This window comes from Dermacentor silvarum, chromosome 1 (assembly GCF_013339745.2).
Source record: "Dermacentor silvarum isolate Dsil-2018 chromosome 1, BIME_Dsil_1.4, whole genome shotgun sequence".
NCBI lineage: Eukaryota > Metazoa > Arthropoda > Arachnida > Ixodida > Ixodidae > Dermacentor > Dermacentor silvarum.
This window is the reverse complement of record NC_051154.1, coordinates 47,234,472-47,260,016: the sequence shown is the minus strand read 5'-3', so window position 1 is coordinate 47,260,016 and position 25,545 is coordinate 47,234,472. Positions and strand designations below refer to the sequence as shown.

Sequence of the window (25,545 nt, the reverse complement as noted above, 5' to 3'; positions counted from 1 at the left end):
TCTCAAGCACAGTAGCTCGATGCTTTAGCGCTGTGCCACGAAAACTCGTGGGCAGCAAGGAATTAGTTCTTTGTGATTGCATGCACTGGTGCACCACCAGTGCAATCTCGCAGGGCAAGCAAAAGGAGGATCTTGGATGCCATGGAAAAGGAGCTTCGCAGCTGCATCGCCAGATGGCACAACATGTGCAGAGGGAAGCGCGAGAGAGGCGCCTGGCTGCAGCACACAGCTCATACATGAAGCGCTTTGGTGGCTTCAATACGGTGTGCCGCTGCATATTGCTTGAATGATAATTGCATTAACTTCGACACTCATCGTGAGATGGGTTCTGCTGGAATTTTTTTTATTGTCCTCAATTTTGCACTGAATTTATGGGGTTAGCACCTACTGAACATTCTTATTGCTCCACATAGCATTAGAGTCCACCAAGAAGTGAAGAAGGTTGGCTCACCATTTTAGAACTTGTGTGATGTGTGTACTCAAAATGCTGTTTCATTTTAATACATATGGCATATTTGAGACTAGGCATATGTGAACTAAACTAAAGACAGACTTTCTGAGCATGAAACCACAACATTCTTTATATCAACTATTATGTACATATAAGTGGCACTAACACTGTGCAAGCATTTATTATAGAAGCATGAAGCGGAAAGACAGATTTTCTACACTAGTGGTGCACGTTTAGATGGTGAGGAACACTATACTGTCACAACAGGATTGTGCAATCGTACATGATGCCAATTGGTCCAGTGTAATAACACACAGTTTACAAGTTTACATTGTTCAAAGCTACTGAGCACTTTCCTCCTAAACTTGGCCAGATTCATACATTGAACTGTTGTTCAATTCATGAGTCACACTTCATAAAACAAACTCGTATTGATGCCAAACAAGTTAACACATCTCATATTTTAGAACCACGTAAAAAATGCCAAGTTTACCTGTTGTTCAGTGTAAAACAGGTTGTACAACACCTTTTAAGATTTTTACGAAATGCACAAATGTGTGTGAAATAAGTTAAATGATTGAACATTAAGTACAATGCATATTATCACAGGGCAAACTTATGTAGTAATTTTCTCAACTCTCTTTCTGCAAATGAATGCAACTCATCACTACATCATAAATGGGTTTTATAATGCCACTGCAGACATTGGTACCAAGGTTGATGCATATGAAAGTAGGGATGATGCTTTCACTTGGCAGGCAAGAAATGCAAAACAAATATAATCACTTGAATGGATATAACTGAAAAGTTTTTCCACTGAATAAAAATGAACTGTGATCAAAGCACACACATACACATAAAGATGGTGCTAGAGAACCTAAATAAATTATACGGTCACAACAACATTCGTGCTTGACACAACAATACACATAAAAACAGGACTAATGCTTGTCAACTCAAACTGGTCGAAAAGAAGAGTCAAGGGCAAGATATTGAAGGACACCAAAACTGGACCACAGCATGCACTTAAAAGCAATGAGTCTGCTGTATAACCACAACATGCAGCATAAACTTTTCTTAGTAGACAACAAATACAATCTGTTATAATACTGAAGTGTCACAACAGCAAAGGTAAGAGTACCCATGAGGCAAAGATCGGGGGAACTCTAGTTTAAGCACGTACGAAAACCAGCATGTATGTTGACCTCTTGGTTAACAAGAAATATTGCAAGATCAAATTCCTCAACACTGAAGCTGTGGCACCAAAACTAGTCGGCTTATTGCGAATTTTTGTCTCTTCAAACCCGTCAGACCTACATATATACTTCCTTTTGCTAAGTATCAAACTTCTTTCTTGTATAGGTCGGCTTGAATTTCATACTTTGATTCTTTTCCTCAAGTTAAAACAAAATGACACTTCTCTAGGTTACAAAAAAAAGTCAGGTAAATATGTTGCAGAGAGTACTTCTCCATAAAAAGAATATTTTACAGAATTGAGAAATCAAACGGAAAGGTCTGTTTGATAACCTTGAATTAATAAGTGCCATCTCTAGGAGGCTGCATTGTAGGTGGCATTAAGATGCTTCAACTGACTAAACCACATGGAAAGACTTGTCCTGAGGTGGATGGTGCCAATGGGAGCACAAAAAGAAACCTTGATGTTATCACTTCCACCTTGCGGTGGCACTGTCACTCAAAGGCGAAAAGTTGCACTGTATGACCCTGCGCTTCACTTTGGAGGATATATATTGGAGGAACATCCTTCTTTGTATGGTAGCAATTTATATGACCATTTCCTAGCCAAATAGAAAAGGTTTTTCCAATTTAAATATTCTTTCAATTTTGTACAGGCTATGTTTTTAAATACAGCATTTCAATCTCGTGTAGCCTAAGTATGCCAGGCTGAAATGCATTTCTGTCCGCATTTTTCAGCCCACTGTCATTGGTGAGTCTCAGAATCCACATAAAAAAGAATGATGCATTTCTGCTCATAGTATTAAAAGGAGTTCTTTTTTTTTTCATGCTTCAGTATCTCTGATTTAAACCACATTGTGACAGCTGGTTTTGTAATGGGCTGAAGTCATCACATTATAATGTAGAGAGCTTTAAACTTTCTTAGCTCATGCAATGTCTGAGGTTTCTGTATTTTGATGAATGCAAATGATGAGAATAATAATAAAGAAAGACAGCATTTCATGCTGGCAATTGGAAGCAATGAGTATGATGACTGAATGCATATAGAAAGGACTGATAATGACATCGATAACTGTTAAAACACAGTTAGGCAGCTGCAGATGTTTTACAATTTTGAACTGAAGAAAGCTTTAAGAACACCATATGAGATGCTGCAAAGCTAGCACACAAAACTAACTGTACAAAACAATGAAACAACTGAGGTGTGTGAACTGATTGACATTACAAAGTTAGCACAGCACTGCAGTTAATGTTAAAGGGACAGTGTCATCTCATTTTTCCAGCATCCAAAGCTTGTCACTTGGTATAGGCTAATACAAATTAACAATACTTTATCACCAAATCAGCAATACATATAACAGCTGCCATAGTAATTAGCTAAGATAACATGCCCTGTGCACATGGATCAGGTTAAAATATGCGAAAGGAAGCATGCAATCAATTTTTCAGACTTCTCAGTACTGACAATTTAGCTGGTATTGAAGACACATTTTTGCTAATTCCTTCTGCAAATGAAAATCATGATGTTCATTGACATGATGCAAATTCACATGAATATTTTCAGCTGTAAGCATTTAATATGATAAATGTAATAAATATTTTCTTGTACTGAAGCCTAAAGAATACATTCACTAGCATCACCAAGGTGCATAATAGAACAGGAATGGTGAATACAAAATAATATCTTGTGGGTACTGGCTCAGATCTCTCATGTGTGTGAGCGGACCACAAAGGTTCAGAGAGACATAAAGCAGAGTGAGAACACAGGGCTCATAGAATGAAACATGATCTTAGAATTTGTTGATTTTTGCCTTGCATATATTTACAGCTTTTGTTTTGGAACTTATGCAAGACTGAACAAATGCCACAAGCATAATGGTTATAGAAACTGAATGTGCAAGTATGAAACAAATGACGTATGGTAGCTTAAATCTTAGTACATATGCTTACAGCTACTAGCCAACCACGAACACACATGACATTTGATGAGGTACAATAAGAACAAATAGCACATAGAACAGTGCAAGTACACAGCTTTTGACAGACATAAATATCAACAGGCTCGGAACGTGAATAACAAGCTAAGCTGCTCCGAGTCAATTGGACCAGAATGCTGATGCCAATGTCTGAATGCGGTCAGACCTGATGTTTTCGCATTGGACCTGGACACACCTTTGTTGAAATGATAGGAACCAAACAACAGACTATGACTGCCCCACCGAGGCTTGAACGTGCCACTAAGTTGTATGACCAACAGCAGCCACGCCACACAGCATCACCCCCTTCCCCTCTAAACCACATTGTGCAGATTGGTTGGCGGAACGTGGATTACTTTAATACTATGAATGCATGAAAATTCGATGTAAACGGACACACAATAAATTTACTGCATTTTCTACTTCTTTAATGGTGTCCTGTTGTCTTTGAGGTATTGATAGAAAAATTTTAACTTTTGTCCGTGCTGTTAGAAATTTCTGAACAAGGCATTGTTCACCTAATTTTTGGTGGGGTTAATTTAAAGGAAACATCGCGAGCACATCGGATGAATAGTGTCGGTGGAATGTTGCTCGTTTATGCAGCATATTCTGCAACCAAGGAGTGCACTCTGCTGCCAATATCAAGACAATAAACGGGACCCTCGATGCATGCCTTACAAATTGCCAGCTGTGGGGCAGCGTTCTATCCAAGAACACTGGCACCTGCACTACTCTTGCATCCCATTAATGCGTCAACTTGCGTTCCAAGTCAAAGCCATAAGCAGGGTATGTATTCGCACAGCTTGTGATTGAATCTAGCTTGCAGTCGAGTGGGCATAGCTCGGGGTGGTGCACAGGCCTCGGCGGGGGCAGAGTTGGAGTGGGGTGAGGGGGGGTTTGCTGGCCAAAAAGCTGGCCCATCACGAGGCCACAGGGCACTCGCTGGGTGGAACGCAGCGATCTCTGTGCCAGACGAGGCCTGGCTTGCATTGACACCCGGGCTGACACTTCCGTCGGCAGGGTCGGTCCAGATGGTAGTTCTTGCATGTCCGCCGGCATGGGGGCCCACATGTTGTATAGTCCGAGCCTCTGGGGCAATGCATTCCTGCACACAGCGGCAGTGAGCTCTCAGCCACGTGGCACTTTCAGTGAGCTGTACGTGTGAGTAAACTTAAACTATTTAGGAACAATGGCACAATTCAATTTCACGAAATGAGAGCCCTTTGTGGTATTTTGAGAGAAGAAAACTGCATATATAAACACTCATTCAGCTGCCTACATAGGTTGTCGGAATGCGAAACTCACACAAGCATGCACGCACGTACATGCAAATCTTCATGAGCCTGGACAGTATTGAAAGCTGTACACAGACTTGCAGTATTTTGATTAGTAGTTGCATGGGAAGACAATTTAGATGCCATTGACAAGCTGTGACTAGCTGTGATCCACATATCAAGACTAACCATATTATGTGCAGTAATCATTGCAAGTATGTCACTTTCAATATAGTGCTCTCCATGTTTCAGGTGCTGTCACAGGAAGGCCAATTCATTCAGGTTTCACATGTAACTTTGTAGCTATACACAGGATGGTGCAAATATATACTCTGGGGAAGCCACCTGGGGTTCACCATTCGCCAAAGTATACAGGAGAGCACGCATGCTTTTTAGCACTTCCCATAGGAACATGGCTATGACATCCAGAAATCGACCCCTAGCCTCTGCATCCTCATGAGAAGAGAATTCTTGCTCCTGGGGCACCGGAATAGACAAATCTTTAACCGTCACCATATGCCAAGTTTCAAAGCATATGTCTGTGCAAAATGTGTTGAATGACTGCTGTTTTAAAGGATGTTAGTTCTATATTTACAAGAACGAAGAAACGTGGTGCATTGGTAGTCCTCCCCCCCCCATAGGGAGAAATATCACTTTCCAGATGGTTGATGTGGCTTTACAGGACATCTTAATGATTTCCCAGCTGGGCCAGCTCAATCCCAGGCAGGACGTACATATGCTTACCTTCGCAGTTTGTGATGTTCTTCCAGTCTATCTTGATCCCAGCCCTGCTGCATTCCCGTGCGTAGGCATTGAGTGAGTCACAGTAACACTTGTCTGATGGGAGGCACTCGCACATGTCCAGCATACAGGATCTGGCAATGAGATAAAAAAGAACAAAAAAAAAATTAATAAATCTGTCCCATTTTGCCATGTATTCATGCATCTAGCTCTGAAACGTTGCTGGGCATCCTATAAAGAAGTGGCTGATGCAGTTGATGCAAGTAAGGGTAATCAACTGTTGTTGTTGCTGTTATTTACCAATACAAATGATCTATGCCATCTAACACTAATCATTATTGAAAGTCTTTACCCACATGGGGATTCTTCATAGTTCAACTGAATGCTTCTCATAGACAAGATCGATGCACATGATGCAAAGTAGACAATGCTGTTATTATGGCCAAATAATGTCATCATAAATTCAAATGTAAACGTCTGAAACTATTACAATGCATTGTTCCATTTCCAGGTTTACCAGCATTTGTAACACTCACTTAATCCACTCTCCAAAATGTGCACTTAGGACAACTCCATGCTTAGAAACAGGCTACTGTGCAATTGCATGTCCTCCATGTAATCACATGTAACAGGCGTCCTGAACAGTTTATTTCCTGTTTTGAGTTGCAATTTATGCTCATTCTAACATATTTCGTTCATCATTGGCATCCTTAAAAACAGAGTGCAGCAAAACGCAGCAAACGTTTCTGACAGATTTTTTGTTTCGTTTACTTCAGTAGGTCCATAAATGTGGGCTGCACACTTCAACCACCCCCCTCCTAGAAAAAAAGAAGTATTTCAGGGGTACAGAAACAAAATCGTCTGTTTCAAATGTAGAGTGCCTCGAAGACACCTGAGATTTTGAAAAACTTGACCGGTTTAAATTGTCACCAGTGAAAAAAAAAAAAAGGAATCAACTACATGACCACAAATACTGGTGCAGCCAACAACCACCCAGACGTTCATCCTTCTGCATTTTCTAAAAACATACCTCGCATACAATAAATAATAAATTTTGCAGCACGGGCTAGAACCAAATATGTCTTCAGACATATGTGGTGCATTTTGAGCGTAGCTACTTCCTTTACTTGTAGTTATTCCCACATGCGCAACCTTGGTGTGGACAATTTTAGACATGACACTTGAAGTTGATATTGCTGAAAAAAGGTGCTTGGAGGAGTACTGTGAGTTTCATTCAGGTCAGCATAATAATTATGCTGACCTGAACAAAACTCACAGTACTCCTCCAAGTCACCAATATATATATTTTAGTGTTTGTACTTTTTATTGTTATTAAACAGATTTATGGAAGCCCATCTGTATTCATGAATAAAGAATGCATGTTTATATATGTGAAATATTTTTTTTTGTCATTTTATGGGCACTCTAAAAAAATTGCGGTATATTTTTTTGAAATAGGTCATTCTGAAAATTCCGCAATAAAAAAATTCGGGCCTGGGGGGTCCCATTTGACGAAAAATATCAACCCTCAAAGGGTTAAAGAGCTGTATTTTGAGAACATTGACAATGACTGTGTGCTGAGAGCCACTCTGTGAACAAATGCACATGACTCGGCCAAAGATGCCTATGGCTGCATCTTTTTAGCAAATTAATTATTGCTGTGCTAATTACTCCAAGACCTTGAAATTTTCCATCTCTCGTCTTCAGTTATTCTCCCTATGCCAAACCCTAGCTTCATATCTCTCTTAGGTTGCCCATGAAAATGACTTAAAATGTGCACTTTGCACATTTCACACTATTACACAGGCTTCCCTATAACTTCACCAACATCACTGCTTTGTGCAATAAAAAAGCATCGCATTGTCGGCTTAGACTTCTCTTAATCTTGAGCTCTATTTCATTTTGAGAGAAAGCTAGGTGAATCCACACACCACTTTGCCAGCACCAGTGCTCTCAGCTAGCCACCTCTCTGTTTTGATGCCTTGCTACATGGAAGCTGAGGTATCTCCACAGCTGGCCTTCTCAAACTAGAATAGTGCAGCAGTGTAAAAGATGGCAGTGGCATCAGTGTATCAGGAGAGGTGATGTAGGAATTGACCGTGTACCTTCTTCCTGCATACGTCTGCTACAATGTTGATTACCGAGAAGAGCCTGCCAACAACTCTGTGAAACGCTTAGCATCAGGATGAGAATAGTCAGTTCGGGTTCATTTAAAAAAGCAGGGTGGAGTTATCTATACATGGTAGAATAATATTACACCAGGAGGTCCGAGAGTTTAGGAAAAACTGATACTAGAAGGTGCTTCTATAATTTCATAGATAAGGTAAATATGAAAGTGAGAGTAAGCAGTACCAAAAGTGCATGCATGTGAAAAAGCACATAAACATTAAAAAGAAAAATAAGCTTGATATAACAAATATAACCTAATTAATGTCTAAAAGTATATCTATTAGCTACACCAAAAAGAAAAGAGCATACACAGTACAAGACATTAAGATTTCAAATGAGTTGCTCAATTCTCTAATGAAATATTGCTTAATTGGTTCATGTAGAAAATGAATGAAAATTATAAAATGATTTCATTTCCAGGGGTAATGAATTCCTTATTGATATACAAAAAACCAAAAACAAAAAAACAGCGCAGTAAATTTACTGTAATTATACCCAACTGCAAGCATGTGAAGATTTTTATGCTGAGAAAACTGTGTACAATTGTGGCTAGTAAGGTATTTGAAATTAGTACGGTCAATGCGAAAATCATGCAGGATGAGCCTATAGGCAATTATAAATAGCTTCTGATGGAATAATTGTTTCTAGTTGGGGATAAAATAATAAAAGAAAAACCGAAGATGTATAAACAGTGCATGTACTCTTAATAGGATGGGCGATCAAATTTAAGGATGATAAAATTTATGTTAAATTCACAACATGTTACAATGGTCTTATTTTCAACTGCCAAGTTGAAAATAAGACCAATAAATGGATGCCACTATGATGTTTTAACTATTAACTGATAGAACACTTCGGTGAAATTCTAGCCAAATGGATTTGCAGAGAAGATTGCTAAATATGTTAGATATCAATAGACGTGTAGGTCAAGGGCAAGTTGACGAGGATGGCACTTCCACCATCGTGGCACAAAATGCTATTGCAACATTCAGAATAGTAATTTCGGCAATCCATACAAGTTATCTTTATTGCCCAATAACTATGTCTGAGACAAGCATGTGAAAGAGAACAGATTATTAAGTAAAGTGCAAAAAGATCATCGTGATGCTTCTGCAGACTACAAATGTTTACGTGCAGAAACAATATTAGACGCGACTTTTTGTGTAGCAATTCTATTGTTGTTTGGTATGAGTAGGCAGCTATAGTGATTTGATGTTAGTCAAAACAACGAAGGAAGGCATATCTAATGAAATATACCAAGGTTTACGCACATAATGTGAAACACGCAGCTGTCATCGGTCATCTGGACTCTGATTGTTCAATTATCTGTCCAGTCGAGTAAAACAAAAATTATGCCGATCCAACACACATGTTGGAATCTATATAAAGGGAAGCTTTCGTGAAGCAGCTGATTAAATGCTATACAACTAAATGTGACGCATACAATTTTCTTTATTTTCATCCTACTCAACATGTAATCTCATGCAATGTTTATGCACTGGCAGGCCACAACTTAAAACTCATGTGATTTTTATATTTATGCAGTACACCATTCACAAGCTATGCCAAAATCCAAACACCAATTCAGATGGATACACACTGTGAAACGTTGATGCAGAGATATCATGAAGATGAAGGTGATATGTTTGATGCTTGTTGATGGAAGAAGGCTGAGGAGAGGTGTGTGGCATGAAGAAGGATACATGGAGAAGTACAGCACATATCTAAATACATTTAAGACTTCTATACCCCTTGTGTCACAGTCGCACATATACTATATATATATATATATATACCTTTGCTGGCAGATTGGTCAAGAATGGACACATACCCAGCGGCCCAAGAATGGGGTAGCCCAAATATAATAAACTTAAGAAAATCAATGGAATCGCTGAATATCATGCGCTATTCTATTAAGAGGTCTGTGTGATTTAGAGATGCCTCTGGGCCAACATGATATGTACACATTTTGTATGATTTATTGTTTCATTGTGCAGAGCACACTTGCACTACACTGGCACTACATTGTTGATAAATATTAAACCATACTACCCGGGCCCAACATACTATAACACAAATCTAAGCTGCTATAAAGAAACGAAAACGAGCAGCTCCTGGCAGCTTTGTTGTGGTCTGCGGTTCCGATAGCACTGCGCTGTTTTAATATAAAAGTCAGTTAGCAAGTATCTGGCATTAATCATTTACAAACAAATCAAGGGATGCGTAATGAATAAATATAAAAATAAGACTGTGCAAATTTAATTACTGTGCTAAGCTGTTAACAGTACGACATTGACGATGAGGACAACTGTGGTACGATGGCAATAGCGCAATGGTAACGACGACTTTAAAATGCTTGTAAAATATTTCTGCGAAGTTCATCTCTGATAATGATCTAGGAGAATCGGAGCACCTTCTGGCATGCTGCCAATGCCTGCACTGCAGGCAGCTACGCCAACACCGACAACATGAAGCTGAGGAATGAGCTAAGAAAAGATAATGCTTTAACATACTTAAAGGGAGCGTCATGTGACAATTTTGAAAACAAAACTAATGGGCAATGTGCCTTCATTACATAATAGCCAAGCGGAAATTTTTAGCCACCTCGAGCACAAAGAGAATGCCGAGGGTGTTATAGACATCGGCGAATTCTGCCATATTGTCAAAATCTGTAATGGTGGCATTTTGAACTATTCAGATAGGCCGTAGCAGCCCTTTTATCTAATCAGTGCTGACAAGGTGGCAAATTTGACAATATGTTGGAATTACCGATGTCCTGGATAGCACCCAGAGAGCATGGCGCGACTCAATCATGACCTTGAAAGTTCCTGCAGCCCATGTGCAACACCTGCTCCTCAAGAGTAAACTTAAGTCTTAATAATCTTGCTTTACAGTTAAAGTATTTGCTAAACATTGAACCATCGTCGCTGCTATGCAAATAAACTAGAACTGCGTCATGCACTTTATTGCGTCGCTATGGAGACATGCATATTAACCTTTCTCTCTTGTACACAGCCTCGCTTACAGTGAAATTTAGCACACAGATGACCATTGGAAGTGTAATTCCTCTAAATTATTTTGCATATTTGATTATGGCATTTACTTAATTGGTCCATTCAAAATTAAAAGTGTTGCAGTTTCACCCGAAAGGCGAAGCATTGATACCGACAGCAAAGTATTAGGCAACTACACAAAGTAAGTTTCGTAGTTTTCTCGGCCGTATTAGTAATTGCAGTAAACAGAGGGAACGAACACTTCTACTGCCTATTCAACGAGTGTCTGAAACTTGAGATTACGGGGGAAGACAGCGCACATGCAGTAGCAGCCATGTTGGCTCACTGAAGCTTTGCACCCTCCGGAGATTACCTCCAAGATAGGGCAGGGCGCGAGCGGTGTACGCACTCAGCCACGCGGACAGCTGTGCGCAGCCACGGCTGCGCTAACGGAGGAGGTTCGCTTACCTGCCCCCCGCCCCAGAGCCATTAAATCATCATCATCATCACAATGCGACGCCTTTTGTGTGCAGACGAGTGCCTTATTCTGAGTGCAGCCAAATTTCCCGAGTCGCTACAAAAGGGGAATAAGCTTGTGGTAACTCTTTTGACTGGATATGATAAAGTTATTGCACAAATGAAGCAAAGTGTGGGGCGGTACACCTGAAAAAATACCACAGTTTCGCCCGCAAGGCTAAGCATCGATTGCGATAGCAAATTAGTAGACAGCTTTACGAAGTATTGGAGATCGCAGGGAGATGCCTTCGTCCTGCAGTGGACATGATTACGAAGATGATGATACGATGTAAGGATACTAGCTTTATCAGCCTTATAAACTTGCAAACATTCGTTTACTAACTAAATTCGCCAGCACAGTGACGCGCGCACAGGTAAACATGAACGCATCATACCCGATGACGCGGAAACTCGCTGTCAAAACGCAGGAGTGAGGAAGCGCCGCAGCAGCAGCGAGGGAATTTACCTTCGCGCTGCCTCTCGCATCAACGCGGACTAAGTGTCGAAAGCACAGCGCATACGAAGCTACCACCACTCGGCACACTTTGTCCACATCGCAGATCGCTCGCAAGTAACCGCGCCCGCGCGGCCGTACCGTACGCTGCCGCCGCCGCAGTAGAACACCCATACTAGAGTGACCTACCCATACAAACTCCCATACTCTGCGCGCCGCCGCCGGAGTGACTTTCAACATGGCTCTGAGGCGGGAAAAAAAATGTAAAGAAGTCTAAGCGCGCGCTATCATCGTCCAATCGGAGATACAGTAGAGAGCGAAGCGGCGTTGATCAAAGGATGGCGGTACTTTTCTTATATGGGAATTTTAAGCGTCATGCGCTTGCAGCGTCACTGCGGTGTCAAATAAAAAACTATTATAAATATTAAAGGGACACTAAAGAGAAACAGGAAGTTCAGCTGGAATAAAAGAGGAACCTTCAGGAATGCATGCAGTTTTTATTGGGTGCAAAAATATGAGTTATTAGCGGAGAAATACGTAAACAAAGACCAAATATCTCTTCCTCAATTTCTCTCACCCCAGATTCGGCGCTGAAGCAGTGTCGTCACGGATTTCATTGCTCTCAGCGAATCAGAGGGCGCCATGATACGTCACCGCTTGCGTAAACGGCCGAGGCGCTCGCTCCATCATACTCATAGGCTGCATGGTCGCTGCATTTGCCTTCGCTGCGATTTTTGCTTAGGTGTTCTGTGGCCGCGATGGATACCGTTGCTGACACCGAACCTTGTAACGAAGAACTCGGCAGAGAAACAGGACTGCATTTGAGCGACTTCAGTGAAACGGTACACGAAATGATCCTCCGTGCTCGCGCGGTAGGTGTTTCCGCGTACGATGGCGCTGAGCAGCCGGCCGCGCCGACGGAAGGCGAGGCGGCCGGTCCGCCAGTCGACCATGTTCCCGACAGAACAAGCGTAGAAAGTTGCGCGCGTACTCGGTATGGTTTTTTCGTGTCTTTTTTTAATGACATTCAGCACTCACCGAGCCGCCAGTTTGCTGCTGCAGGGGCATCAGTAGGGGATTTGATGATGGCGACATTGATGGGACAGCTGCTCGAGAAAGCACTGGCCTCTGGGGCACGCCAAGATACTTTCCGACGGCAGGATTATATACATAATCCGAGGGCGAAAAATGCAGAGAGCACACCATCGGTTTCTCTGGATCTTTTGCCGTTTTATCATCGGCAGAGCACTGAGCCATTGCGAACGCCAGGGCTCATCGCGCGGCACCACATGAAAGGACAGAGTCGGGTCAACACTGCCGCTGCCCCTGAGCAAGCACCTTGAGCCGTTTATACAGCCCTGAACACTACACACACGAGGCATTTTCTGGCTGTTTCCCGCAAAAGTCAACGTTTTTCTAGCCACGCAACACGCAACCAAACAGTGTAGAGCGTAGAGCGGAACAGGCGCACGCGACGATGCATGGAGCAAAAACGAAACTACGAAACTATCACGACCGCATCTAGCGCCACGCCAGTTTTTTCTTATTACTTATTTAATTTTGCGCTGAACTTGTACGTCCTCGATTGAAACGGCTTAAAAAGTTTGCAAATGCTGTTTATGTACGTTTAAGGTGTATGTCATTTTGCGTTTGATTAACAGCGATAAATCGATCTCGACCAATCGCGGCCGGGCTGCGTTTGTGATCTCCGACGTCACGAACGTGTAGTGCGGGAAATTCGAAGGGGCGTCAGCACCTATCCTTCAGTTTTTCACTATTTTCTAGCTTATTAAACCTCTGTTCGCAGTAAGAATGATATGTCTGTGATCGTGATAGGATAATCTACCATTAAAGCTGAACCTCTGGTTTCTATTTAGTGTTATTACTTTAAAATAAACTATACCATTTTATGAAAGAAGAGTAACCTTGACTTTCGTGTTTTGCGTTTAATTCCAATTTAGAGGTTATTCTATTAGCAGCAGGCGATTTGTTGCGCTTAATTTTGAGTAACCAACTTTACGTGCCTTGATCAGCCAAGCTAATCCACGTTAGGCCTATATACGAGCCATAAAATCGACAATCGAATTCGGAATCAGCGGCGTCTAATGAATAAATTTTCATTACACACGCTAGTTGAGAGAAAGCGATAACTGCAGTCACTTCTATCTTACGAACTTCACGCATTACCACGAATCGAGCCCGGTTCGAGCCGTCGCTTCGATGGGCGCCGCCATGTTTGTTGATAAAGCTTTTGGGGCAGCTTTTGGGGCTCCCGCTAAATCAGTAGGTCTCTTAGATTATCCGTTCCTGACAGTCCCGGACTGCCCGAGGCGGTGCTTTCAGCCAATGAGCGTTGCGTATGCAGTCTTTCGGACAGTCCGGGACGCGTCTACAGAGGGGGCGTGGCACTGTGGGTCATGTGACTTCCGCTTAACACGGGTTGTCATGGCAATCGTAGAGCTCCTAGGTGCCTAGGGACATAATCGCTTAGGGACTTTTGAGGCACTGGTCTCCGCTGAGCGTGGCTCTCTTATCTCCGGGACCGGGCGCAGCGACATTGCCGAGCGCAGATCCTACGTGCGCGAACGTGCGAGCACGTAGGATCCCGGTCGATCTGGAGCGGCCGCCGAAATCCTGGAGCGAGTGCTCGCATTTCACCAATCCTAATCTGCCAGCGGAGAGCGCAAATGCTTCGCGCTGGATCGTACCGGAAGTCTGTGCGCTCACGTCACAAAAATCGACTTCCGCTCTGTGTGTTTCCATCATAGAATTAATAGTCAGTTATATTAACTCTATGGTTTCCATGGCCACCAAAATCGTCGTTCCCCAGCGAGCGGAAGTGACGTATACTTTTCGCCCTATTTCCGCCCAAATCTGCACCTCGGCAGCGGAGCAAGTGAGAGCGATCCAGCGCAGAGCGAGTTGATCCGAAACGACCAGTGGAAAGTGCGAACCCGCTCCAACTCGACCAGTTAAATTTGGATTCGCCGCCGTGGAACAAAAAATCGTGCCCCAGATCGACCAGTGAAAAACGCCATTAAACTCTCTAATGTATTCCAGGCTATCCGAACTTTACGCTCATGAACCGAATCAGGATTAGCGTGTTTTGATCTTCGTTCTTTATTGGCAAATATTTTGAAGCAGCAGCTTCTCATGTTTCTGACTCGGTAAAATTCCTCGGTGCGGTCACTATCTGATTATTTTCTGCCTAATCGCTTGCGGGTGTGCTCAGTTCCGTTAGATTTGTTCTTGCTGCGCACAAGGCTTGAAACGTAGCTGTTACGTACATTGTAATACGTTGTAGCAAAGACGTATTATTGCTAGTAACTCCATCGCTTACTCTTGTGGACCGTCACGAAACATTCAGCTTCAACTATTCGTGCGCTATTGGTGTAGTACCATCATTTGTTGTGCGTATATAGTGCGCATATTCAAGTGTGCGCCCATTCACTTATTCTTGACACGTTGGCGAAAGAGTGGGCGTAAGTTTCCGTGCCAGCTGGGGTGGATGTGTGTAGATACTGTGCGCGAAACCTGCTATGACAGGAAGCGGCGCTACTCCCTTTATCATTGTTTAACGAGCGGTACTCTATTGCCAATGTGCCGGGACTGAAACCCTCTCTTTGAAGATTAGCGATACAACGCTGGCGGATGAGCAAATTTCTGTATCCCCGAGAAAAGCCGTACATTTCGAAGTGCCGGAAACACGTACGGACAGTTGCAGCAGCGGTCCGCGAACTTGGCCACATATATTCATTACATTGCTTAATATGCCAGTCATTATTTTTGCAGCCGGCTACTGCACACGTCTTCAATCCACATGATTCAATCCAGCATGATTGGAGCACAGTGCGCTAGCGAAAACTCAGTTGCATTTCCGACAGCTGATCGTACAGAAGCAAGGCAGAAGCGGTAATGGTTTCGTATTCGGGGCGACGTACGGCGCGCCGCCGAAAGCGCCATCTCGTTTCTCTGGAACAAACTGCTCCGCGAAAAGCGTTAATACAGTATCCGGCGCGCGGCGACGATGTTATCGTGCTTGGACTTTATACGGAACATCACGGCGTTAAGTTTTACGGAATGTTTAAAACTCGCCTGTGGCAGATAGCATAGAATTTTTGTCCTTGAGCTGGATTATTCGACGAGTTAGGCGGACATTACTAGCACGAGAAATCGATACATATTCATCTAATTAGCAAAAATCACTAATTATCTTGTTAATTAATTAGCTTACGGCACATAATGCAATTTAAGAATCGTAGCCGGTGAGTTTGCAAGACGTATCCACTTGAAATTAATTTCCAGGATGACACCAGTTTTTACACATTATTGCCCAGAGTGTGGGATGCATGGGCATTCCAGTTATTTTTTTGCTGCCATGCATCAAGGAGCGTTTCGTTAAAAAAGTAAGTGGAACAACAGTGCATTTTTACGGCGAGTTTATTGGCGCATATCTCGAAACTGGTGTCGTCCTGGAAATTGATTCTAAGTGGATACGTCTTTCAAGTTCACCGGCTACAATTCGTAAATTGCGTTATGTGCCGTATAATAATTAAATAATAAGTTAATTAGTACATTTCTGAATTATTTGAATATGTATTTCGATTTCTCGTGCAAGTAATGTCCACGTACCTCTTTGAATAACCAAGCTCGAGGACTGTAATTATGATATCTGCAAGAGCTAATTTTTAAAAATTCCTTAAAACTTAAACATTTGCAAATGTAAATACCCTATAGCTGTACGGTACATTCTTAACAGACTGCAGTTTCGTTGACGTGCAGCACACCAAGACACGTTGGGTGCAAATTTTTAATTACTTCTATCATTTTTTATCCGCATGACAAGCTCGGTGACCGATGAGCTAATATAACAATAGCGTATAGCTAAGTGGGCAGACCTTCATGTATAAATATAGCTCTGAATGTTCTGGCTGCTTACGCATCTCCGGGTACTATCAGTCTCTTGCATGTTCAGAACATTCGATGCTTACGCAAGGCAGTGAAAACAGAAATTTTTAATACACCGAAAACAATATTGTTGCTCGCACATAACCACTGTCACGACGGATTACGCAGTAGTCAAGTGGTAAGAGCTATATATATATATATATATATATATATATATATATATATATCTTCCGTTAAGAGAAAATAGAAGGGAAAACATAGCAGTTTTGCCCAGAAGGTGAAGCATTGATAGCGATAGCAAAGTATTAGACAACTACACGAAGTAAGGTTCGTAGCTTTATCGGCTGTATAAATTGCAGTAAACACTAGCTTACTGATAATTAAATGAATAAGCAAGATATCACGCGCGCACAGGTAAATATGAGCAGATCTCACTCGATGACCGCGAACACTCGCTGTTACGACACTGGCGCGATTAAGATGGCAAGCAGAGGGGAGCGAACGCTTTGTGCTGCCGCATCTCGGCTCGCCCAGACTTTGCACCCGCCGGCGACACCTCCTATATAGTGCGCACAGGCCGCGTAAGCACTCAGCAGTATGCCGGGCTAGAGGAGGAGACGCGCGCTCAATTGAACCTCTTTGACGCCAACTTGGGTCAATGGGTGTGTGCCGCTTTTCAATGCAAGAAAAAAGAAAACATTTGAGATATATCCGGTGCTGGGCGGAATCGAGATACAGCTAGGGTGTTTTATTTCAACGTTGACATAATTTTTAAAATTTGTCTGTGGAATTTAACACAAATCGACTTATGTAGCTGGAAGACTCGAAGAACTATACATTACTTACACTGCAAGCAATTACCAAAAGTTCACTCATTAACTTTCAACTAATTAATTTAGTGCAAATATTGCAATACATTAATTGAAGCAAGTGATTTCACAAGGCACATCCACTTGGAAGAATTTTGAAACTAGCACCAGTTTTGAGATAAGCGCAGTCAAACTTGCCGTAAATAAGCACAGTTGTTCCACTTTTTTTTTTTTTTTTTTTTACCAAAACGCCTTCTTATACACTGAAGCTCAAAAGTTACTGGAACTTTCTGAACTCGTATCTGAAAACTGGTGTCATCCTCAGAATTCGTTCCAAATGGATATGACTTTAAAACTCATCAGCTACAATTTGTCAATTGCAATATGTGACGTAAAGTAATTAGTTTAAAAGATAATTAGCAAACAGAGTTAATTAGTCAAATATTGACGCCCTATTTTGTGCAAATAATGTCTGCCTCTGGGAATAATCTAGCTCAAGAAGTAGGATTGTGCCATATGTCACGGGTGGCTTTTTAAAAAATCTGTTAAAGATAAATAAAACACCCTGTATATTGAATCTTGTCGGAACATATGCACGCTACGCGCGGACTTCGCGCTGGCCCCACTAGATGGCGTTGCGTGCCCATCTGATATATTGGCGGGTTTGGAAGTTAACCAAAGATCAGTAGGCCGGTTGGCTTTGGGAGCACACGGTAATACGACAAATGAGGCAGTGCATGGAGACATGGGTTGGGCCTCTTTTGAAGTCAGAGAAGCACAAAGCAAAATTAGTTTTGAAGAAAGGCTCAGGAACATGGATGAAAATAAATGGGCGGCTAAAGTGCACAAGTATCTCTACATGAAAAGCGTGGACACAGAATGGAGGAAGAGGTCAAGGAAGTTGGCAACCAAGTACAGGATAATCGAAACTGTAAATAGACAACCAGGGGTCATCAGAAAGAAAGTGAGAGAAATAGAGACCGTGAATTGGATGCAAAGAATGGAAACGAAAAGGACAATGGAGATTTACAAGAATGAGAAGAAAGAAATTAGAAGGGAAAATCTGTACGATAACACAAAGGGCAGTGCCTTGCTATTTGAGGCTCGAGCCGGTTGCCTAAGGACGAAAACATATCGGAACAAATATTCGGAATTAGATGAGACATGTGTATGCTGCAGTAAAGATCCAGAGACCAGTCAGCACATCCTAATGGAATGCGACGGGATCCACCCAGCGAGAACCGTAGGTAACGTGCAACTCCCAGAAGCGCTTGGGTTTAAAGTGGAAGGAAACATAAACAGATCAGCCGTAGAGATCAGCAAGAGACGATTAGAGTACTGGTGGAAAAAAAGTAGGGAAAAGATGGATGCGACCTGATCTCTTAAAATCATAGGCAGCGGTACAAGGTAAATTTTTGAAAAAGAAAAATAATGATAGGTATACAAAAATGCAAGATAAAGAACATGTATAGTATACCTGATTAAATCAAGCAGGCTAGGTGACTATTTGTCGCCGCCCCGTTTCAAAGGGGATGCCAATAAATCATCATCATCATCATCATCATCAACGTCGGTGATATGTAGAATGGCAATGCAAGCCATAAAATTAGAACTGTCGAAGTGGGTGGAGAAAAACGATGTATTGGGGAAACTACAGACGCTTAGAGGATATGTTTGTACTAACTCGGTGCATAGAGATTTCAGCAGCTCAGAAAAGACCTTTATGGATAGCATTTCTAGATATTAAAGGAGCTTATGACAACGTAGACAGAGAATTGTTGTGGGATATTCTTCAACACGAAGGCATAGACGACGATTTCGTGGCGCTCCCGAGGGAGATATATAGAGACAACCAAGTACAAGTGGTATGGGAAGGTCGAAAAGGTAACGAAATGGTGGGAATTCACCAAGGATTGAAGCAAGGATGCCCTCTGTCACCATTGTTGTTCACGCTTTACGTCAAGGGTATAGAAAGACGACTGGAAAACAGCGAATTAGGTTTTGATTTATCCTACATGCGTAATGGACAAATGGTGCAACAGAAGGTCCCTGGACTGATGTACGCAGACGACATTGTGCTACTAGCGGACAATAAAAAAAATATTTACAGATACTTGCGAATATCTGTGGGAATGCAGCGACAAATCTAGGCCTTAAGTTTAGCACAGAGAAATCAGGAATTATGATCTTTAATGAAGAGACGAGTAACTTCGTGGTGTCAATTCAACAGCAAGTAATACCCATAGTGAAGCAATATAAGTACCTCGGCGTACACATAAACGAAGGAAATAATTACTAGATAATTTGAAGTAAACCCACCACCAACCAAGATAATTTGAAAATAAAGGGGAAGCGGAATGCAGCAATAATGAAACATAGAGCACTGTTGGGCAGCAATAAGTATGAGGTGGTGCGTGGAATCTGGAAAGGAGTAATGGTGCCAGCACTAACATTCGCAAATGCCATTCTATGCTTAAAATCGGATATCTTGTCGGGTTTGGAAGTTAACCAAAGATCAGTAGGCCGGTTGGCTTTGCGAGCCCACGGTAATACGACAAATGAGGCAGTGCAGGATGACATGGGTTGGGCCTCTTTTGAAGTCAGAGAAGCACAGAGCAAAATGAGTTTTGAAGAAAGACTCAGGAACATGGATGAAAATAAATGGGCCGCTAAAGTGCACGAGTATCTGTACCTGAAAAGCGTGGACACAGAATGGAGGAAGAGGTCAAGGAAGTTGGCAGCTAAGTACAGGATAATCTAAACTGTAAATAGACAACCAGGAGTCATCAGAAAGAAAATGACAGAAATAGAAACCGGGAATTGGATGCAAAGAATGGAAACAAAAAGGACAATGGAGATTTACAAGAATGAGAAGAAAGAAATTAGAAGGGAAAATCTGTACGATAACACAAAGGGCAGTGCCTTGCTATTTGAGGCTCAAGCCGGATGCCTAAGGACCAAAACATACCGGAGCAAATATTCGGAACTAGATGAGGCATGTGTATGCTGCAGTAAAGATCCAGAGACCACTTAGCACATCCTAATGGAATGCGACGGGATGCACCCAGCGAGAACCGTAGGTAACGTGCAACTCCCAGAAGCGCTTGGGTTTAAAGTGGAAGGAAACATCAACAGATCAGTCGTAGAGATAAGCAAGAGACGATTAGAGTACTGGTGGAAAGAAAGCAGGGAAAAGATGGATACGACCTGGGGCGCGATCTTGTACGCGTTCCAAAATGGAACGGAGGCGTTCCGTTCCGTTCCATCGAGCCGCACACGATTGGTCAATTTGAACGTCGCGGTTGAAATTGGCCAATCGTGTGCGGCTCGATGGAACGGAACGCCTCCGTTCCATTTTGGAACGCGTACAAGATCGCGCCCCTGATCTCTTAAAATCATAGATAGCGGTACAAGGTAAATTTTTGAAAAAAAAAAAAAACCAAGAAAAAGAATAATGAGGTATACAAAAATGCTAGATAAAGAACATGTATAGTATGCCTGATTAAATCAAGCAGGCCAGGTGACTATTTGTCGCCGCCCCTTTTCAAAGGGGATGCCAATAAATCATCATCATCATCAAGCACGACGGAGTAGCCCGGATGCAAACGCCTCCTACCTGACTCGTTCGGCGGTGGCAGGATGGTGTGCCTCTACATTAAATTGCTTCAATGCTAATCGCATTAACGTCGACGTTAATCGTGAAATGGGTTCTGCCGGATTTTTTTTTTCAGCTCCAACCAGATTTATTTGGTTATTCGCGTAACGTTGTCAGACCGAGCAAGCGTCGTTCATGGCGCAGCGTAGGAAGTGTTCTAAAAGTACGAGAAGCTCGCGCTGAACCAAAGAAAGAAAGAAAGAAAGAAAGAAAGAAAGAAAGAAAGAAAGAAAGAAAGAAAGAAAGAAAGAAAGAAAGAAAACGATCGCATGCGCTAGGCCACTCAGTGATTCGGCGAATCGACATCAGCAAGCAGGCTCTGTCTGTACTCCTGGTCGACCCCGTAGCTGGTTCAAGACTTAGTCGCTTCGAGTACTCCGCCTGCATAGTTTGTAGGAGTCATGTCCACTGACGACGCTCAAGCCGAAGAAGGCTCTGCAAATTCCGGAATGACAGGCGAGGATAAAAAGGTGAGAGTGTGCGTCACTCTTAAGGCTTTTGATATCTAAGGCTCCAGAACGGTTAACGTTTTTATTTGGTAAGGGCATTTCACGCTACCCACACGTGTCACTATCGAGTCTCGACATGCAATATTGTTGGCCTTCTTGTTTACGCGGTGAAGAGCTGGGTTCCGTACTTCTAGCCATTTACTGTGAACGGCCCCAGCAGTTAGCGGACAGAAGTGTTTCGGTCGACCCGCCATGGTTGCTTAGTGGTTGTGCTGTTGGGCTGCTAAGCACGAGGTCACGGATCAAATCCTGGCCACGGCGACCGCATTTCGATGGGGGCGAAATGGAGAAAACACCCGTGTACTTAGATTTAGGTGCACGTTAAAGCACCCCAGGTGGTTCAAATTAATCCGGAGTCCCTAACTGCGGCGTGCCTCATAATCAGGTGGTGGTTTTGGCACGTAAAACCCCATAATTTATTGTTTCGGTACGGAACGCAGCGGAAAGTGTTTCTGAAAGGGAACATTTATGCCTGCGTGTCACATGTAAGAGGCCGCCTGCGGCGAGAAAAGAAGACGACGATGTACACGTACGGAGCGTTCCGAACGGCACGAACCCTCGAGGCGCGTGAATCGAGCCGTAATTGAGGGAGAAGCGGCACTGTTCGAGCATTATCGACGTGGCTCTGGGCCGGGAAGGTCGCATCGTCAGCTACGCTCTGGCGACGGGAGACTTGGAGGTTCGGCCGAGTCCGTGACGCGGGCAGTCCGAGGTGCAGCCGTCGACCTCGGAGACGTTCGAGCGAGGCTACTTGGACCAGCTGCAGCATCACACGGCAGGCCGGGCACTCCAGAGAGGATCCCCCTTCATCGGCAGACCAGCGCGTTCGATGATCCCCGGAACGCCACGTCGGCACATTGAGAAAGGAGCGGGACGGAAGCAACGGCCGAGAACGTCGTTAGGCCTAGTCCGTCGGGCCTCTCTGCCGCGTCAGCATTAGCGACCGGGTTACAGGCGTCCACGGAGGCGACATCGTCAAGATTGCCGGGAGCGACGACTCCGAAAGAGACGCGACGCGACTTGGACCAAGAGAGCCCCATGAGTCAGCGTCAAGAAACGCGTCCACCAAGGCGACGACATCGTCAAGATTGCCAGGAGCAACGACTCCGAAAGAGCGCTACGCGACTTGGTCGAAGAGAGCCCCATGAGTTAGCGTCAAGATACGTGAAGAGATTCCACGTAAGCGGCGAGATCGTAATAGGCCAGAGTTGCCTCACTTTCGATCATAGAGCAAACGCCCAGACTTAGCATAGACGGAATTAAGGACATCATTAGTGATGATTGGTTAGTTTGTACATTTGTTAGCATTATCTATTCAGTGTGTGCTAGTTTAAGTGAGTTTTTAGTTTGAGGTTTGATTTGAGTTTGAGATTTGATTAAAAATCTGCTTGCTGTGTTGCCAAGCGTCTCCCAATCTCATCTCTTTGCCACGGCCGCTTCTTTGCCACGAAAACACTCGCCTTGCTTGGGGCGAGCTTTTTCTGCGTCAGGTGCGAGTGATAAATCTGAGAAGGTATCGGTCTGACCAGCCTTTTACAGCGAATCTGTTATAGGCTAGGTTCCACGAGATTGCGTCCGTAGAAAACCGGAAGTGTAATGTACAACCATTTCAGACACGTCGCGCTACCTCGTGGAGTCGTATGAAAACGCCGGGTTGGCGGCGTTTTCAAACTTAGGGTTGTAAAAAAGTGCATTATACCGCGGTTTTCGCCGTACCTTAAGTTTGCTTCTTCATTACGTGACCTAGGTCACCCTGGCGACCACGTGAGCGCGTTAGCGCTTCTGTGCGCGCGGCGATTGGCGTAGAAGTCTTTAATAAAACGCTTCGACGGTTGGTACGGTGATGGCGACTGTGTACGACCCCCCTGCAACGCCTACTAAAGACATCGAAACGTTCATGATAGACATATTCGGTTGGGTGATGCCCAACGACGATACGGCCATTCTCATCATTCCTTACAGCAGGTCCACCATAGTCACAGCTTCGCTGACTTCCATCTTCACAGTAGTGGAAGGGCTCTGAATTTTTTAGTACATCTCGAAGGTGGTGAAATCAAGCGTTTGACGTAATAATGTCTGGTCAGCTAAAAACATGAGTGAAAAAATGGGTCAGCGACCCAATGTACGGAATCCGAAACGTCAATGTTTTGTTTTGACTTGGTCATTGACCCAATTTTTCAGGCATCGCGGCAGTGACTCGCACCCAGACACAAAGGGGTGTGTTGGCGAGGAGGTACTTTGTGCACAACATCAATGAAATCTTTCTAATACCATTTTCAAATGACCCGCTTGTGCGGTGAACTGTATATTCTTTGTACTAACTCTTGGAGATTTTGGTTGTTCGTGCGTGCGATGCGTGCCCACGGCGTGAACAGCTATAAGGCTCATCCTCTTCATGTCAGTGGAATTTCCAAAGGAGCGATTTATTGATGTCTTGAAGCACGCAGGGATAAATGTCAGGCGCATCACGCTTTCTTGGGAGCTGCTCCTGCTAGTGGCGTACCAACTATAGTTATCGAGTAGGGGGGCAAGCCGTAAGCCGTCTGACTTATCTCTCTCTCTCTCTCGCTCTATATATCTAGGAATTGCTGGTTACTATTGCGAAAGACAATCCTCGCTGTAAAAGCGGAGGATGCGTAGTAAAGAGAACGCTACTTACGCGGCCGCTATTCTGAAAATAAACTTAGCAACAGCTATTGCTTTGTTGGATTTGGCAATGTGCAGCCGATAGTGCCCGCCTTCGAAAGTGGGGATGGAAGGAGGGCAAGTGGCATACTTTACCCCCGACTTCTGACAATGAGAAGGCAAGTGCGCCTTTTGTCCCTCCAGTAAATGGGCCTATGTGAGGCTCCTGCATGCCATGGCTTGTCACTGACTATAGAGTTCATGTATAAACTCTTCGGGCAACGTTGTGTTCAGAAGTCAGTGTCTGTTATTTAACCTCTGTCACCACATATGCTGCCCTGTGCTCCCGCCCACTGCTGCATATTAAGCCTCTTGTTGAAAAACCAGTGTCACTTATGTTTGCCATGCACGTGGCCCGTCTTTACTTGGGACCTGTGTCATTTCAAGTTTGACTCTTTCGTTACTTTTCAGATACTGCTTTCTTTTGTTGCAGTTTGATGCCGGCAACGGCGGCCACGTTTCAATGGTGGCGAAATGCTAATGCTGTGCATTGGGTGCGCGTTAAAAATCTCCAGATGGTCAAAATGAATCTGGAGTCCTCCACTGCGGCGTGCCTAATAATCAGATCGTGGTTTGGACACGTAAAATCTCAGAATTTCATTTTTTTTGTGTGTGTGTTCCGGTTTGAACGCATTTCACACGACGTCATGTGTATGACGTCGTCCTATGTACGTCGTGCACATGGCGCCGGACCAGGGGAGGTACCGAGCGCTGGCATTTCTGCGCGAGTTACTTTGTTTTCTTAACCGCTTCTGCGCTATTTTCCTACTGTCCGTCATTTTCCATCTTGCGTCGCTAGGAACTATGCGGTGTTTCTGTAAATGGGGCGTATCCAGTAGTGTGTGCGGTTTTTCGCTCTGACAGAGAGGAATACATAACTGGAGTGTTCCTGCAGAAAAGGAAAAGTACATAAAAGCTCGAAGTTAAACTTGCATAGAGATAGAACGGTTCCAGCTGGTTTTAATTAACGCTTATTCACTGCACGCGTGAAAAAAAAAGCAGATTCCATGCACTGTGGGAGTAAGTGTAAGCGAGGCTTTGGTGAGCCGGCAAGCGAAGCTGCGCATCACGATAACAGACGCGCAGTGGATTTCGACGACGAACGAGTCCCGCAACCATCCTCAGCCATGGCGGCGGACCTTGCATCCGAACCGCTCGACGGCACAAAGAAAGCTTCACTAAACACGGTTTCTCAACCGCAGTCAGTTTTT

General features: G+C 43.5%; 1 protein-coding gene across 2 annotated transcripts in view; it reads right to left on the bottom strand.

Moving 5' to 3' along the window:
• Positions 1-328: 328 nt before the first annotated feature.
• Positions 329-25,545, bottom strand: part of LOC119462234 (BMP-binding endothelial regulator protein) — a 222,450-nt gene continuing 197,233 nt past the window's right edge. For both annotated transcript variants that reach the window (XM_037723583.2, XM_037723590.2), the window contains 2 exons: positions 5,640-5,770; positions 329-4,726 (listed from right to left, as the gene is read on the bottom strand). In XM_037723583.2, coding sequence (XP_037579511.1) covers positions 4,542-4,726; positions 5,640-5,770 — 316 coding nt within the window. In that variant the 3' untranslated portion in view covers positions 329-4,541. The remainder of the gene's footprint in view (positions 4,727-5,639; positions 5,771-25,545) is intronic.